The sequence below is a fragment of the Pollachius pollachius genome, assembly GCF_949987615.1.
Source record: "Pollachius pollachius genome assembly, chromosome: 2".
Classification (NCBI taxonomy): Eukaryota; Metazoa; Chordata; class Actinopteri; order Gadiformes; family Gadidae; genus Pollachius; species Pollachius pollachius.
In genome coordinates, this window is record NC_136935.1 from 24,124,888 (window position 1) to 24,141,253 (window position 16,366).

The 16,366-nt window shown below is 42.2% G+C and overlaps 1 protein-coding gene across 2 annotated transcripts in view; it reads left to right on the forward strand.

The window, feature by feature from the left end:
- The window catches only part of LOC307070872 (E3 ubiquitin-protein ligase SMURF2-like), a 144,389-nt gene that overhangs the window by 76,004 nt on the left and 52,019 nt on the right, over positions 1-16,366 (forward strand). For both annotated transcript variants that reach the window (XM_079729570.1, XM_079729571.1), the window contains one exon: positions 272-355. In XM_079729570.1, coding sequence (XP_079585696.1) covers positions 272-355 — 84 coding nt within the window. The remainder of the gene's footprint in view (positions 1-271; positions 356-16,366) is intronic.

Here is a 16,366-nt window from a genome sequence, read left to right on the forward strand (position 1 = left end):
TATTTCCCTTTCTGTAGCCCGTTATGTCCCTTCCTGGAGTCCCCTTATGTCCCCCGCTGTAGCCCCTTATGTCCTCAGCTCTAGTCCCCTTATTTCCCCTGCTGTTGTCCCCTTATCTCCCCTGCTTTAGCCCCCTTTTGTCCCCAGCTGTAGTCTTATAGTTGCAGTAGGAAACATCTATGCTGTTCTAATCTGTTAATTTTAAGAGTGTAAAATAATGCGCTGTGATGATGAAACAACGTAATGCTTTTCTGCGTGTTCATGAAACTAGATGGGAAGAGAGGCGGACGGCCTCCGGGAGAATCCAGTACCTGAACCACATCACACGCACCACACAATGGGACCGGCCCACCAGGTAGTAGCCCCTCAGCCCTGCTCTCACACACACACACACACACACACACACACACACACACACACACACACACACACACACACACACACACACACACACACACACACACACACACACACACACACACACACACACACACACACACCTCGTGCACGTTTCCAGAGGCCCCTGTCAGGACTGGTGATTGCTATAAAGCAAACTAGGCGATTGCCTTGGGTGTCAAATGTGTTGGGGGCCCTCTTGTGGCACCCTTATTTCCCACTAATCATAGAATTAGAACAAGCGAAATAAAACATGTTTATTAAACATGATCATCCTAGGGCGCCCCCTTTGCCACATACTTGTCAACCAGATTATTAGATTTAGTTGATGATTTTTGTAAATCTTTTTCCAATGTGGGTTGGGTGGGGGGGGTTGCATGACGTTACGTTATGCAAGACGTTAGTCAAGTGCTCAGCTGCTGCATTGATCAACCTCAACATACATTGTTTCTCAAAATGAAGAGGTCTAAACTCTTATAATTTGTTAAATCTTCTTGAGCATCCTTCAGTATTCATCCTTCTAGTATTTTTGTATACAATTCATTAGAGGTGACCCTTTTTGCTTATTTTTAGTGTCCTTATTTCTACAGTTAGAGCTAATTTCATTTTAAATATTCATGAGCATCTTTAATTTATGTATGGAGACAGACCATATTTTAGCCATATTTAGCTTTTTTAAGATTCCCCACATATGCACCTTTATACACTTTATGAAGTTCCATCCATACTTTGAACTGGAATTTGAGTGTGTAAAAAGTTATTTAAAATAATTTAAAATAAAATGTTCTGAAACTTTTCTGTTTGTTGTCCATGCATCACACATTGTTTGATTGCAATTTAGCTCACTGATTCTTGAGATAAGGGACAAAAGTACTTTTGAAAAGTGACAAACAAAAAAACGATACTACTTTCATTTCAATTGGATATCTTCATAAACACGGGTCTCATCTATCATACCATAAAAAGGAACCACTTTTTTATCGAACCACTTTTTATAAAAATTGACATTATTCACTTAGTAACTTGACATTTGTCAACTCCGTCAGATGCATGAAAATATATTTTTTTGTGTTTTTGATCAATTTAACAACACTGTAAAGTCTTTAAGTGTGTTTAAATGGTGTGCCTTAGCAAGGTTAAGTGATAAATTGCATTGTATACACTTAATATCATTTTCCATTGTATCTGAATAAGCCATTTAAAATTACCATCATTTAGTTTAGTAATTTTTTCATTTTTTATACATAAAATCTGTGGTTTTGTGCACACAAGACACTGATGCAAGTAGATAAGTTGGTGTTTTAATGTATGAACACACTCAATTGAACAAAAGAAACATCGATTTTTTTATAAAAATGAAAAACCTCCATCTTACAGTGTTGACACACAGCTGAAGGTGTTGACACACAATCTACGGTGTTGACAAACTAATTGAGAATCAAACTGATTAAAGATATTTATCTAGTTTTGACATGGCAAAGGGAGAGAGAGTATCAAGGGAAAGGGTATCACACTTCCAACAAAGAGTACCTGGTTACAGGATCTTTAAGGCACACATGAAAATGTCAAAATGTTCCTGGTATCAAAATAAAAAAGCAAATGTATCTGGAGGTCCTCTATTGGTCATCTATATTTGAACTAAACGGTAAATCTAACAACTGATTTGCAAGAGGACACAATAGGCTGAGAACTAACTAAGAAAGTTATGTAATAGTGTAAAAATGTTGAAGTGTAACAGGATCCAGAATTCTCCTCATGTATTTCCTGACTCCTTCCAAAGGTTCACTGAAAAAATGAAACACAATCAGACAATCAGACTCATAATGTAAGTGTTTCTGTAAATCTAAATTGGTCTGTTGTAATTCCAGCTATACTTTAACACAGTGGTTCATACAGGTTATTCATTCATTTTTTTCTATAGGGCCTCAGGCAGGTAAGTTCTATGATTTGCTTCAATTTCTCTCAAGTAAATATATAGAGAGTTGTAGCTGTCATTACTTCCTTTGGTGTAGAGCCAAGCATTTTATATTTATATAATAGTTTGTCTACCCTGCAGGACTTGGGCATTGGACAAGAGGTGTTGAACATGCCTACGTTCTATGAAGTCCATAGCATCAGGGGCTATGGCATAGAGCTCCCTGGTCCGGCTTGCTTTGGGGGACAAGCTGTCCCTGTCAGTTTCAAAAGGTCATCTTTCACTGGACAGAAACAGACATCCCTCCTCCCATGTTTTGTGTGAAAATTGGCCACAGGACCACGAAGATGCATAAACTCACCTTTCACGTCTTGGTGTTCTATATCTACATCAATAGACTTTCCTAACCACCAGTGATCATCATACACCAGTGCCAGCCAATCCCCTTTCTCAATACTGTTGATAGTTATATCAACGATAGCACCTTTGGGAACTTTCAATTTTCATTTCACTTCCATTTCATCCACCAAATCTTCCATTTTATAGACCGAATTCCCTGTTTCTCTCAACTCGTCTTCCATCTCCTCCATCAACATGGCCAATGGACGGCTCTTCCTGGCCCTTGCATCAGTCTGCTGCTCCTCTGAGCAGTCTCTTATACAAAGAGTAGCTGGGGAAAAGCATTGGCAATCTAATGGCTCACTGCAAAAGCATGATAGCTGTCTGTGGCAGATGCAATTGACCTGGTGTATTTGTCTTGTTGCTGGAACCTGTTTGAGATGTTGTGTAACAAGTTTGTCATATTTCTCAAAGTTATTTTCCAAAATGTGATACAGTTGAACACCATTCAAACTGTTTGAGATCTTCTCAAAGAAATCTTTACCATCCACAACATAATTTCCCCGCAGAAGCAAGGAGTCTGCAGTTCTTTACTGTTCCTCTAATGCCCTCAGAGGCACCTTTTCCATGGGATGTTGGGAAATAATTCCATATGGTCCTGCTGAAGCCCAGAGTGGGTGGTACTTCAGAAATGAGGTAGAAGTTCTTCTTATTCTTATACTGCTTACTAGGGCCATCTGACCAGAAGTGCACAGTAGTAACTGATGAATATTTAGTCAGTATATCTCTAAGGACAGGATCCATGTGAGTCCAGATTGCTGCTGCATCTTGTCTCTTAGACTCTGACAATGAGCAAAATATTCCCTTTTCGCCCTTAGTGTAATACATTCCAGTATGAATAGTTAACTGAGGTAAGTTCTGGCCAAAATGGCAAGCCTGAATTTCAGAAGCATATTTACACTTCCAGGATTCTGAAAAATCAACATGTACAATTACTGTGTTCTCACTGCATGTTCTGTATGCTTTTGACTGATTGTGAACCAGGCACACATGCTTGGTTTTGCACCGTAAACAGGTGCAAAGAAGGCAGGCCTCAGTTGCTGGAGTGCAACAAACTAATTGAAAACTATCCTCAAGTTTGGTTGACTTTAGGGCACCTAATGACCGTAGAACCTGAAGCATCAAGTCTGCATTTTCATGATGACAACACAGACATGTACTTCTGTCGAATGCCTTAGGTACAGTAATATGAAAGGGCCTCAGAGTACAGAAGGACGAGGAACTCAGCTTCACACTCGGTTTCTTCTTGAGAAAGTCACTATGCAGGTTCAGCATTGAGTCTGTTAAAATCATCCTTTGCTGTTCCGTCTTCTTTCTGGTGATGGTGTCAGTTTTATCAGTTGTCATGCGAGATGAGTTTACAATGAACTCCTTAACAGTCGGGCCGATACATTGGAGATATGTCGCAACAAAAGTGTTGTTTGTTTTTTGTCACTCATTAACTTGTAGCTAAAACCAAACTGGCGTTATCAGGCAAGGATCTAAAGAAGTATCGGCTTCTTCATAGGCTTTATGAAGAAGCCGATACTTCTTTAGAACCCTGCCTGATAATGCCAGTTGTCTGTGACCAGATTTTTCAACGGCTCCTCTCTGTGCCACAGGAGTTTTATTATTCCTTCTCAGCTCTTGGCAGTGAACATTGTGGAAAAGAAGAGACTTCCTTATGTTGGGGTTCTGAAGTTGGCTTCCCGTTCATCCTCTCTGTTTCTGTTTGTGGAGAATCTACAATCATTTTATCTTTTAGTTTGACATTTGACTTTTCTGTTTGAGCTTTCTTTTCCCGCCATTCCTGCTTTCTAAGTTTGTGTTGCTCTTTTGTTAATTTCTTAACCTTTTCTTTCAGTCTTTTAATCTATTCAATTCATTTCAATTTTGTATAGCCCTTAATCACTTTACCCAAGCTTCCACAAGGACAAGAAAAAACTCCCTTGAAATTAGCAAGGGAGAAATCTTGAGAAGAAACGCATAGTTGGGGATCCCTTCTTCCAGGGATGGTCAGGAGGGCAATGGGTGCCATAATTGACTTACAGGTAAATACATGCACATCATACTAAATTGGTGATGTGGTGTTGGCCGGTTAACCATGAGGAGAGTCCAGGAATCCAGTCCAGTCACCGCAAAATACTAGAACAAACCAGTATAGTTAAAGTAAATAGTGAATTAGAACGGAAAAGAACATAATGGAAATGCACAAACAAACACAGAGTGGTCTTCACATCGCATTTGTGTGTTTTTCACACTCCTTTGTTCCAAATGCAAGATTGTAGAGGTGCGTTTTGAGCTTTCCTTTGAATAGCTCCACAGAGTCAGCTTCCCTGATCACCGGTCGCAGCCTATTCCATAGGAAGGGGGCTCGATAGGCAAACGCTCTCTGTCCAGCCGATTTCTTTTTAACCTTCGGTAGTGAAAGAAGGCCAGCTCCCGAAGACTGGAGGGACCGAGAAGGACTATAAGGAATGATCAGGTCTTTCAGGTATCAGGTAAGATGGAGATAGTCCATGCAAGGCTTTATAGGTTAGCAGTAACACCTTAAAATCCGATCTGGAAGTTATTGGTAGCCAGTGCAAAGAGGTGAGAATAGGTGTGATGTCATCAAACTTTCTCGTTCTGGTCTAGCTGCAGCATTCTGTACAAGCTGTAGACTTCTCGTGGTAGAGTTTGATGTCCCGAGAACCAAGGGCGTAGGAACCGGGGGGGACGGAGGGGACGTGTCCCCTCCAATATTGGAGACAGGCACATTTGTCCCACCTACAATTATACCGGGGGAGAAAAATATTTATTTTGAAAGCGCAACACAGCATCTTGTCACCGCTTCTTATTCTTCAAAAACTGGATGATTGAGCGTGCAATTAAAGAATTGATTTGATATTTATCCGTTTATTACTGCCATTCAAAATGTGTTTTCCATTTTTTCAGTGTAGTTCATTTATGACATATTTCTGTACAAACCATTAACGGATCTGTCAGGTTTCCGATATGTGTCCCCCCCAATGTTAAACTCATTCCTACGCCCCTGCCGAGAACAATGAATTACAATAATCCAATCTTGATGATATAAATGCATGAATCAGTGTCTCTGCATCTGATGCAGATAACATTGGTCTGATTTTTGCAATGTTTCTCAGGTGGAAAAAGCAGTTCTAGTTATACTTCTAACATGTTGGTCAAAACACAGTTGAGAGTCAAACAGGACAACAAGATTTCTGACAAATGCACTCTGTGGGATGGCGAGGCCATCCAACCACAGTGAGACATTCTCAAATTCTCTCTACTCCTGCTTTGAGCCGATAATTATCAGCTCTGTCTTCCCAGTGTTAAGCTGCAGGAAGTTCTGTGACATCCAACTCTTCACTGCGGCCAGACAGGACTCAACTTTCTGGATTTGGGCTGAGTCCCTTGGTTCTACGGGAATAAAGAGCTGGGTGTCATCCGTGTAGCAGTGGAAGCTGATTCCGAAGCTGCGGATAACGTCGCCAAAGGGAAGCATGTAGATTGCAAAAAGAAATGGACCAAGCACCGACCCTTCTGGTACACCAAAGCGTAGTTTGCAGTGCTTCGATTCTGAACCCTCATGGAGCACAAATTGTGTTATATCTGTGAGGTACGATTCAAGCCAGCCAAGAGCCGTACCCCCAAAGCCAACATAGTGCTCAAGATGGTGAAGAAGAATGCTGTGGTCGAGCACTGAGGTCCAGCAGCACAAGCAACGAGCTTGCATTTGTATCCAAAGCAAGAAGGACATCATTTACAACTCTTGTCACAGCAGTTTCAGCTAAGTGGAAATTCCTGAACCTCGATTTAAAAGTTTCGAAGAGATTGTTCCTCGTCAGATATTCGAAGATTTGCTTTCCTACAATCCGTTCCTGTACCTTGGACAGGAAGGGCAGGTTCGATATAGGCCGATAGTTGCTGACTAATTCAGGATCTAAGCCAGGCTTTTTGAGTAGCGGTTTTAACACGGCAGCCTTGAAATTCGAGGGAACAATTCCAGTGGAAAGCGAGAGATTCATAAGCGAGAGGATTGCAGGCCCCACCGTGGGAAGAAGGGTTAGCAACATACAAGTTGTTGCCTTCGATGCCTTTATCCCCTTTTCAAGTTCAACCAGAGGAATTGTGTTGAACTCCAGGAGAGTTGCCTCAGAGTTCCCCATCCTACTGGGCAAGACCCCATCCTGGCCCGCAGGATGTGTAGGACAAGTTGCACGGCAAGCATCAATTTCCTCTCTAATCAATTGAATCTTATATTCAAAGAAATCCATGAATTGACCTGCCAAGAGGGAGGAGCCTACGCTCTGAGTCTGTTTCTGAGTCAGATTCTTCACCGTATCGAAAAGAAACTTGGGATTGTTTCTATTCAAGTTAATGATACTGGAAAAGTAGGCATTCCTGGCAGTAGTCAGCGCACCCTTATAGGTGAGCATACTGTTGTGCCATGCAAGATGAAGGACCTCAAGTTTAGTTGAGCGCCATTTGCGTTCAAGGATTCTGCAGCTTCGCTTCAGTGTGCGCATTTCTGCATTAAACCAGGGAGCTGTTTTTTTCAATGATCGTTTTTTAATTACAAGTGGAGCAACTGAATCAATGGCAGCAGACAAGGCATTGTTATGGTCATCAGTAAGGCACTCCACAGAACCCCTATAGTTACAAAGAGGAGCAAGTGAACGGGGTAACTTATCTGCCATAGCTGTAATGGTTGCAGGGGTGATGCAACGACAGCTGAAAGTAGCCTGCTGATCGTCGCAGGGACAGGATACCACCACCAGCAAAAAATGGTCTGATTAAGCTGAGGTGTAGGGAGAGACCATTAGGTCTGAAATATCTACACTGCGGGTCAAAACGAGGTCCAGCGTGTTTCCACCAATGGGGGTTGGGTGCTGGACGAGCTGTTTGAAGCCAAGCGTATCTGTATTGGACAGAAAAGCCCTTGCGAGGGCATCAGATGGGTAATTCACATGAATGTTGAAATCCCCAATAAGCAAAATATTGTCTAAATATGTGGCCAGAGCAGCTGCAAAATCAGAAAACTCATCAACAAAAAATGAATACGGTCCTGGGGGACGTTTACTACAGCTAAAACGAAAGAGTCTGGAACTCGTTTCGTTTGTCGGGGAACTGAGGAGCAGAACGCGAGCACCTCAAAGAATCTGAATATATATCTATTCTTTGGCTTTAAATGAAGCTTATAATTAAATATCAGGGCTACTCCACCACCTTTCTTTACTTCTCTAGATACTTGTGCGCTAACGTAATCGGGGGAGGTAGCTTCGTTTAGGGCTTGAAAGGCCCAGAATGTCGATCTTATTATCAACAATTAGGTCCTGGATCAAGAGTGCTTTAGATGAACGCGACCTTATATTCATGAAACCTATTCTGAGTGCTTCCATTTTATTATTTTCCGAGGGAGCCCGGTTAACACTCAGCTCTGAAGCAGTCAGGGAGATTTCGACATACTGGTCGCGGCCTTCGCCTGCGGGTTTTACACTTCGAGACAGTGCGAGGCCGCACCACCATGCATATAGGTACAGCGTTATTTTCAAAGGGAGTCTGGTTAACGCTCTGAAACAGTCAGTGAGATAGCGAGATTTCGACATACTGGTCGTGGCTATCGCCTTCATGTTTAACACCTCGAGACAGCGTGAGGCCGCACCACCATACACATAGGAACAGCTTTATTTTCAGAGGGAGTTTGTTCTGAAAGGGTTGTTAACATGCGACCCAACATGCAACCCGACATGCGGTTCAACATGCGATTTGACATGCAATTTTGCACCACCGTACGTAAGGTACAGCGTTATTTCCAGAGGGAGTCCGGTTAACACTCGGTTTTGAAAGAGTTGTTAACATGCGATTTGACATGCGATTTTGCACAACCGCACATATATGTACAGCGTTAATTTCAGAGGGAGTCCGGTTAACACTCTGACGCTCTGAAAGGGTTGGTGCAATAGATACATCATCCTGATGAACTGGTTCAGCTAACCCACCTGCTGTTCTAGACTCTGCAACATAAACTATCATATTGCTAGCAGGTTTGCTAAACTCCTTCAACCCAGCGTGCTGTGAGTGGATGAGTCACGCCTAGCTAAGAGATCTATCTATGTTTTTTGATATAATTTAGGCGCCTAACCCAGTAGGGTGAAGGCCGTCTCTCATGAGCACACCAGGGCGACCCCACAAGGTGGGCCGGTTATCTATGAAACCAAAGCCCTGCTCTGAACTATATTGTGCCAGCCAGCGATTTAGAGACAATAATCTGCTATAATGCTCATCATTACCCTTACCGGGTAGAGGGCCAGAGAGAATTAATCGATGCCGACACATCTTTCTGACGAAGTCACAAAGCCTAGCTATGTTGCTTTTTGTGACCTCGGTTTGTCTCGTCCTAGCATCGTTGGTGCCGACATGAACTACAATGTTGTCGAAACTAGTGTCGGTGTTTGGTGCATCTAACCTAACTCTGTATGTGGTCTGACCGCATGCCAGCACCCTAAAATTAGCTTCTATGTCGGGAGCCCTGGCCCCGGGTAGGCAAATAACTTTCGCTGGCGAGTGTAGTCTAACTTTACGTGTAACAGAGTCGCCTATGTCTAGCGTTTTTACCCCAGAAAAAGACTTGCGAGGCAGACTGCCGTCCGCCTTCGCAAGTGGTGCTGCCAACAGTGTTGCCTTGACAGAGTCACTGCTAACGATAGCGTTAGCTCTACGAGTCCGCCTGGCGGGTCCCTTCTCTATGCTTTCTGGAGTATCTGTTTTCTTTATGCTCGCTACCCTTTCATTCTCTAACTGACATATACATCTCTCTAACAGAGCTATCTTATCTATGAGAAAGGCGGAACAAGAGCAACCGCAGTCCATGCTTAACTTGGTTGATGCAGACAGAGCTCATACGAGGAAACAGTGAATACAATACAGAGTATGCAGAACAGGTCGCAGATATAAATACCGGAAAAATAGATACAAACCGAGATAGTAGGTCGACGCTAAGCATCCTGCTAACCGAACCAAGTCGGCTACCCAGAATTTGCGTCCGCGGCGTCACACAGCAGCCTCGGGTCAGCCTGTGGCGAGAGAGCACAGGTTATCCCTCTTGCATGTCTCTTCCTGTTTTTTCTCCTCTCCCTCTCAGCTGCAAGGGCACGCCTGCTTGAAGTAGGGTCCTCACCAGTTTGGTCCAGAGGACTTTTTGGTGGGGTGTCTACTTCATCTAGCCGTCTATTCTGCATAGCTCTGGACCTTTTCTTTGCTTTCCTCCAATATTCTCAGTACCACTTTTCTCTTGGTCCTAATTCTCCTACTTGTTTTACTTTTTTGTTTTGGACCCTGTCCTTCCATCTCTGTCTCTCCTTTTCTAACTGGTCCCTTTTGTTTCCTGGGTCACTGTTAATTCTTTCTCTCCTTTTTCTCTGGTTCTCTGTTTCTTTTTCTTTGCTCCTCCACTGACAGTTTTTGTCTAGCCATGTCAGCCTACAGTACAGATAAAAACAATACGTTATTAAAGTTATAATTTGGCATTTGGGTATATTAAGATATTAAAATTTATACTTAGATCATATTATCATGTTATGTAGTTGTAATACATTACTTAATGAGCATGAATTGAGTTGACGTCTGGCGGAGTTGACCAAACAAAAAAAAAGATTCAACCTTATCATGTCTAGTAAATGTTAGCCATTTTGTTTTTCCTCAGTTGCCAGCTGCCACTAACCTAAACCAAAATAGCAACTTTTATTTCAAAATTCTTGATTGAAATCATCCTTACTTTGAAGAAGGTGTTGACACATAAAAACTGTGGGCACATGGATTTCAACTTGTTCACTGAATATTTAAAAAAAAATAAAACTTACGAGACCAAGTGTTGGACTGCTGCATCATCAAAAGAAAGAAGTCAAGGGGGTCCTCAGGGTTGAAGCTGACCAAAATATGCCTGATTTATTTCAAATTGGCAAAATATCTGACGGAGTTGACATGAATTGAGGACAGACTTTGAAAGGCTATTATTAATGTATAAAATAATGCAATGTTCACTTCAAGTATTTTTTTATATTTCATTAAGCCATCCAATTAACCTAATATTCATATTTGTGCATTTTGTGCATTTTAAAACCCTTTTTTTTAGCAGTTTGATACTGTGACCTCTACGGAGGTCAAGTTCATTTGCATGGGCTTTCATAGTACAGTGCCGGTATTTTATAAAATGACTATGAAATAATATAAATATATACAAAACTAAGGGTGTACACATCCACACGTCTTTCATATCCAACTTTTAAAGCCTTTTAAAATTAAATAATTTATTGTTTTTTAAGGCAAATTGCAACATTTTGATGGGGGACATGTTTTGTCCCTTATTTCAAGAATCAGTGCTTGAAGTGCTTGAAAATACTGTTAAGCGAAGTCAAACAAAACGTGTTATAGTGCCACCTATTGTTATGACATTGCTATTGTATTCTGGCCCATCCATCTATAACTTTTGACGATATAGTTTTAGAGATATGCCCAATTAAGTCAGGAAAAAGATAATAATAAATATAGCTGCGAGCAGCAATGTGGGTGTCAAGCATAATGGGACTTGATAAACTAATTCTGCCGGATGGACGTAATCAGCTGGGTGGCTACATGACGACTTTTTCGGTTATCGTAGTAACGACAGCTGGTGGAATGAACTACAGCATCATGCAAGTACGCGTCAATGTTTACCAAATGGAAAAATGACCCTACCTAGTGGTAGGGAGCATTATCATCTGCCCAACAGAACAAATGACACAAATGCGTAGGGGTATTCAGAAAAATATCCCTAACAGAAACACAATGTTAACAAGCATCCGTTCTGGAGGTGGTTCATGAAGCATCTAATCCAGTAAGAATTGCAGTTTATATTGTAAGTCGGCGGAATGTTAAATAAAGTCATTGTTGTTTGACGTCCCCCTGAGGTCAAAGGTCACCAAATTGTTTGGATGTCCCCAGAATGATGTCGTGAGTCGATGTACCAAGTTTGGCTATATTATGTTAAAGAGATGCTGAGAACAGGCTTACTTCCTGTTTGGCGGCTTTGCCGTCAAGTTTGATTGGCTGTCAGGGCCAATCGGTTTTGAATTAGAAAAAGCTGTTTCGCACATTTGTTCAGCTTGGTCTGAGGATCATATATGGCAAGTTTCATGATGATTGGACATAATCTGTGGCCTATGGATATGTTATATTGATTTTGACAACTTTCAACATTGCAGCCAATTTCTGATTTTGCCATGGGAAATATTTTATGAGCTATATGGAGTAGTCTGACAGTATCACGACATTGAAAATAAGTTTGAAATATACTCATGTGAAGAGAGAGGAGTTAAAACACGTCTTCGTTAATTATACCGCCCCCTAGAGGTTGACAGTCACCAAATTCATTGGGTGTCCCCATGATGATGTCATGGGTCTATGTACCAAGTATGGTTATGATATGGCAAAGGGCTGCAGAGATATTGGCTAGCTTCCTGTTTGGCGGCATTGCGGTCGAATTTGATTGGCTGTCACGGATATTTCCGTGCTAAATCATTTACTAGCTATACGGGGAGGTCTGATAGTATCACCAGACATTGAACATTTGTTAGAAATATCCTCATGTGAAGAGAGAGGAGTCAAAACACATCAACATAAAAAACAGCGCCCCCTAGAGGTCAAAGGTCACCAAATTCATTGAGTGTCACCATGATGAGGTCATGGATCTAGGTACCAAGTATGGTTATGATATGTTAAAGGGCTGCTGAGGTATTGGCTTAATTCATGTTTGGCGACTCTGCAGTCGAATTTGATTGGCTGTAGCGGCCAAACGGTTTTGAATTTGAAAAATAGTTCAATCTTTTATCAAGCATGGCCTGAAGATCATGTGTGCCAAGTTTTGAGATGATTGGACCAAATTTGTGATAGGAGTAGCATTTTGAAGGTTTTTGACATAAACCAAGATGGCGGAAAATCCATCATGGCGCAAATCGACGACGTAGCCGCTGAACTTGGTTTGGATCAAGGAATGCATTGATATCTTGTTTGTGAATATTGGAGGAATGGGTCAAAAGTTATAAAAATGAATGCATGTCCAAATTTGACCTGTTGGTGGCGCTAGAGCTGATGAGCTAGCGACCTCAAATTTGCTTCATGAGCCAATGGGACTGTCCTGAACCAGTGTGCCAAATTTCACAACTTTTCACAAAGGCGTTCTATGGGCTGCCATAGGCTGCCATGGAGGTAAAATAATAATAAGAAGAAACGGTACGAAAACAATAGGTTGTCTCGCAACTTCATTGCTTGACACCCAATAAGAAACAGTACGAAAACAATAGGTTGTCTCGCAACTTCGTTGCTTGACACCCAATAAAAACAGTACACAAAGAATAGGTTGTCTCGCAACTTTGTTGCTTGACACTCAATAAGAAACAGTACGAAAACAATAGGTTGTCTCGCAACTTCGTTGCTTAACCCTCAATTCATACGAAAACAATAGGTTGTCTCGCAGCTTCGCTGATTGACACCCAATAATAGGAATTCATACGAAAACAATAGGTTGTCTCGCAGCTTCGCTGCTTGACACCCAATAATAGGAATTCATACAAAAACAATAGGTTGTCTCGCAGCCTCGCTGCTTGACCCCAAATAACACTAACGATTACAGTAGGGTTCCTACGGATTTCGTTGGACCCCTAATAATAATAATACTAACGATTACAATAGGGTTCCTGCGGATTTCGTAGGACCCCTAATAATAATAATACTAATGATTACAATAGGATTCCTACGGTTTTTGTAGGACTCCCAATAACAAGACAAATGTGACTTAACTTTCAATTGCTATTTTTGCTTTATTTTCAACATCAACAGTGAATAACAGAATATTTAAATAAAATTGTAAATATGTAAAAACAAAATAAAGTGACAAATTAGGTGTTAATCCTTCTTCCTTTAAGCATAGTAAATAAAAAAAAAGCTTGTGTCCACATAAAACTTAACTCAAGAAGTCCATCCAACGTATAAATTAAATATTTAAATATTTAAAAACACTATAAAGTGCAAACTGAGGCATTATTCCTTTTTAATTTAGACATGGATAGCAAATAAAATAAAAAAGCCTGCGTCCGCATGAAATAAAAACTTACCAAAAGATGTTCATCCAATGTATAAACAAAATCCTAAAATATGTAAAAACAAAAAGTGAAAAATAAGGCGTTAATCCTTTTTCCTTTAAGCAAAGTAAATAAAATAAAAAAGCTTACGTCCACATAAAACTTAACTCATATCCATCCAACGTATAAATTAAATATTTAATACAAACAATATAAAGTGCAATCTGAGGCATTATTCCTTCTTTTTAACAGGCAGGCAGGTAGGCAGCTCTAGCATTTCCTGCTTTGTTTTAAGCACATTAGCTGTTGTGCTGCTGTGGAAAAATGAAACCCCCTTACTGATCTTCCCAAGCAGTCTGTAAATCTTTTTACTGCTATACCCCTTTGGGATACTAAATTATTCACATGGGCAAAGCACCCTATCTGGACCCAGTCCAGCTTCCTTCACTGCATTTACCTGATTTTTGGCATTATCTCTGTTGACTGGGATGTTGTTTGTTGGCCTCTCTACCTTCCACTCTGCTACTGCTCCTGTCAGTATCTGTGCACGATTTGTGCGGGTGTGACTCTCGTAGACTGGGCGTGTCTGCAGCACTGGGCTCCTCATCTCCTACTCCACTGTTATGTAGTGCGCAGTCACCGTCACGTAACTTTCAGTGGCTCTACTGTAGATGTCCACCCGTCTGTAGTGAAGCCAATGGGGGATGCCTTGGATAATTCATCCACAATAATCTTCTTTTGTGCCTCAAAAAGTTTTGGAGATGGAGATGGAGAAGAAGGGGGTGGGTAAGGGAGTAAGACGGAGAGTAGGGGGTGGGTTAGGGAGCGAGATGGAGAGGAAGGGGTGGGTTAGGGAGTGAGATGGAGAGGAGAGGGGTGGGTTAGGAAGTGAGATGGAGAGGAGAGGGGTGGGTTAGGAAGTGAGATGGAGAGGAGGGGGATGGGTTAGGGATTGAGATGGAGAGGAGAGGGTTACATTTATATTTAGGGCATTTAGCAGACGCTTATCCAAAGCGACTTACAATAAGTGCATTTGTTACAATAAGTACATTTGTCATAAGAAGTGAAACAATATATCGCTGTCGGTACAGTAAAGATGTTCATAGAACCAAGTGCAAGTATTACAATCGCTAGGCTAACCCATTCCCCGTGTAAAGCAATGATAGCAGCTGCTGTAGATGCTACACAATTAAGCACCTTGAATAATTGCAATGTACAAGTGCCAGGACGTACAACATTCAATGGTGGCTGTGCATTGGTTTCTATGCAGAGTCGAGGTGAACTCTGAACAGGTGAGTTTTGAGTCTTTTGCGGAAGCTGGTGAGCGACTCTGCGATCCTGACATCGGTAGGGAGCTCGGTCCACCACTGAGGTCCCAAAACAGAGAAAAGTTGTGACTTCGCTGATCGACCTTTGCTTGGTCTTAGCGATGGCGGTACCAGACGTCCAGCTGAGGTAGTTGAGCGGAGGGATCGAGCTGGGGTGTGTGGCTTTACTAATGCTTGGAGGTAGGCAGGGGCAGTTCCATTGACTGCCTTGTATGCCAGTACTATCATCTTGAATCTGATGCGAGCTATTGCAGGGAGCCAGTGGAGGTCTCGGAAGAGGGGGGGTTACATGTGAGAACTTTGGTAGGTTGAACACGAGGCGCGCTGCCGCATTCTGGATGCGCTGCAAGGGTTTAATCGCAGAGGCAGGGAGTCCAGCCAGGAGCGAGTTGCAGTAGTCGAGGCGGGAGATGACCAGTTATTGGACTAGAAGCTGAGCTGCTTCCCTTGTGAGGAAGGGCCGGATCCTGCAGATGTTGTATAGTGCAAATCTGCAGGATCGGGCCACCGCAGTGATGTTTGCGGTGCAGCATAACTGATTGTCCAACACTACACCAAGGTTTTTGGCAGTTGGAGAAGGAGATACAGTGATGTTCTCAACAGTGACCAGTAAGTCCATGTGTGGGCAATCTTTCCCTGGTATTATGAGGAGCTCAGTCTTGTTGAGGTTAAGCCTCAGGTTATGGGCAGTTGTCCAGGTGCTGACTTCTGCCAGACATTCAGATATGCGTGTTGCAATCAGGGCTTTGTCAGATGAGGGAAAAGTGAGAAATAGCTGAGTGTCGTCAGCATAGCAGTGATAGGAAAAGCCGTGGGATGTAATTACAGAGCCCAGAGAGGGAGAACAGAAGAGGCCCAAGTACAGAGCCTTGAGGGACACCTGTATCAAGCGTGCAAGGTTTGGACAAGGAGCCATTCCATGTTACCTGATAAGTGTGATTCATCAGGTAGGATGTGAACTAGGAAAGGGCAGATTCAGCTATGCCAAGTTCGGCGAGAGTGGCGAGGAGGATCTGGTGGTTCACAGTGTCAAATGCTGCAGACAGGTCAAGGAGAATGAGAACCGATGAGAGGGACGAGGCTCTGGCCGCACGGAGGGACTCAGTCACAGTGAGGAGAGCCGTCTCAGTGGAGTGTGCTTTTTTGAAGCCTGACTGGTAAGGGTCAAGCAGGTTGTTAGATGAGAGATAGGAGGACAGTTGGTTAGCGACGGCACGTTCCAATGTTTT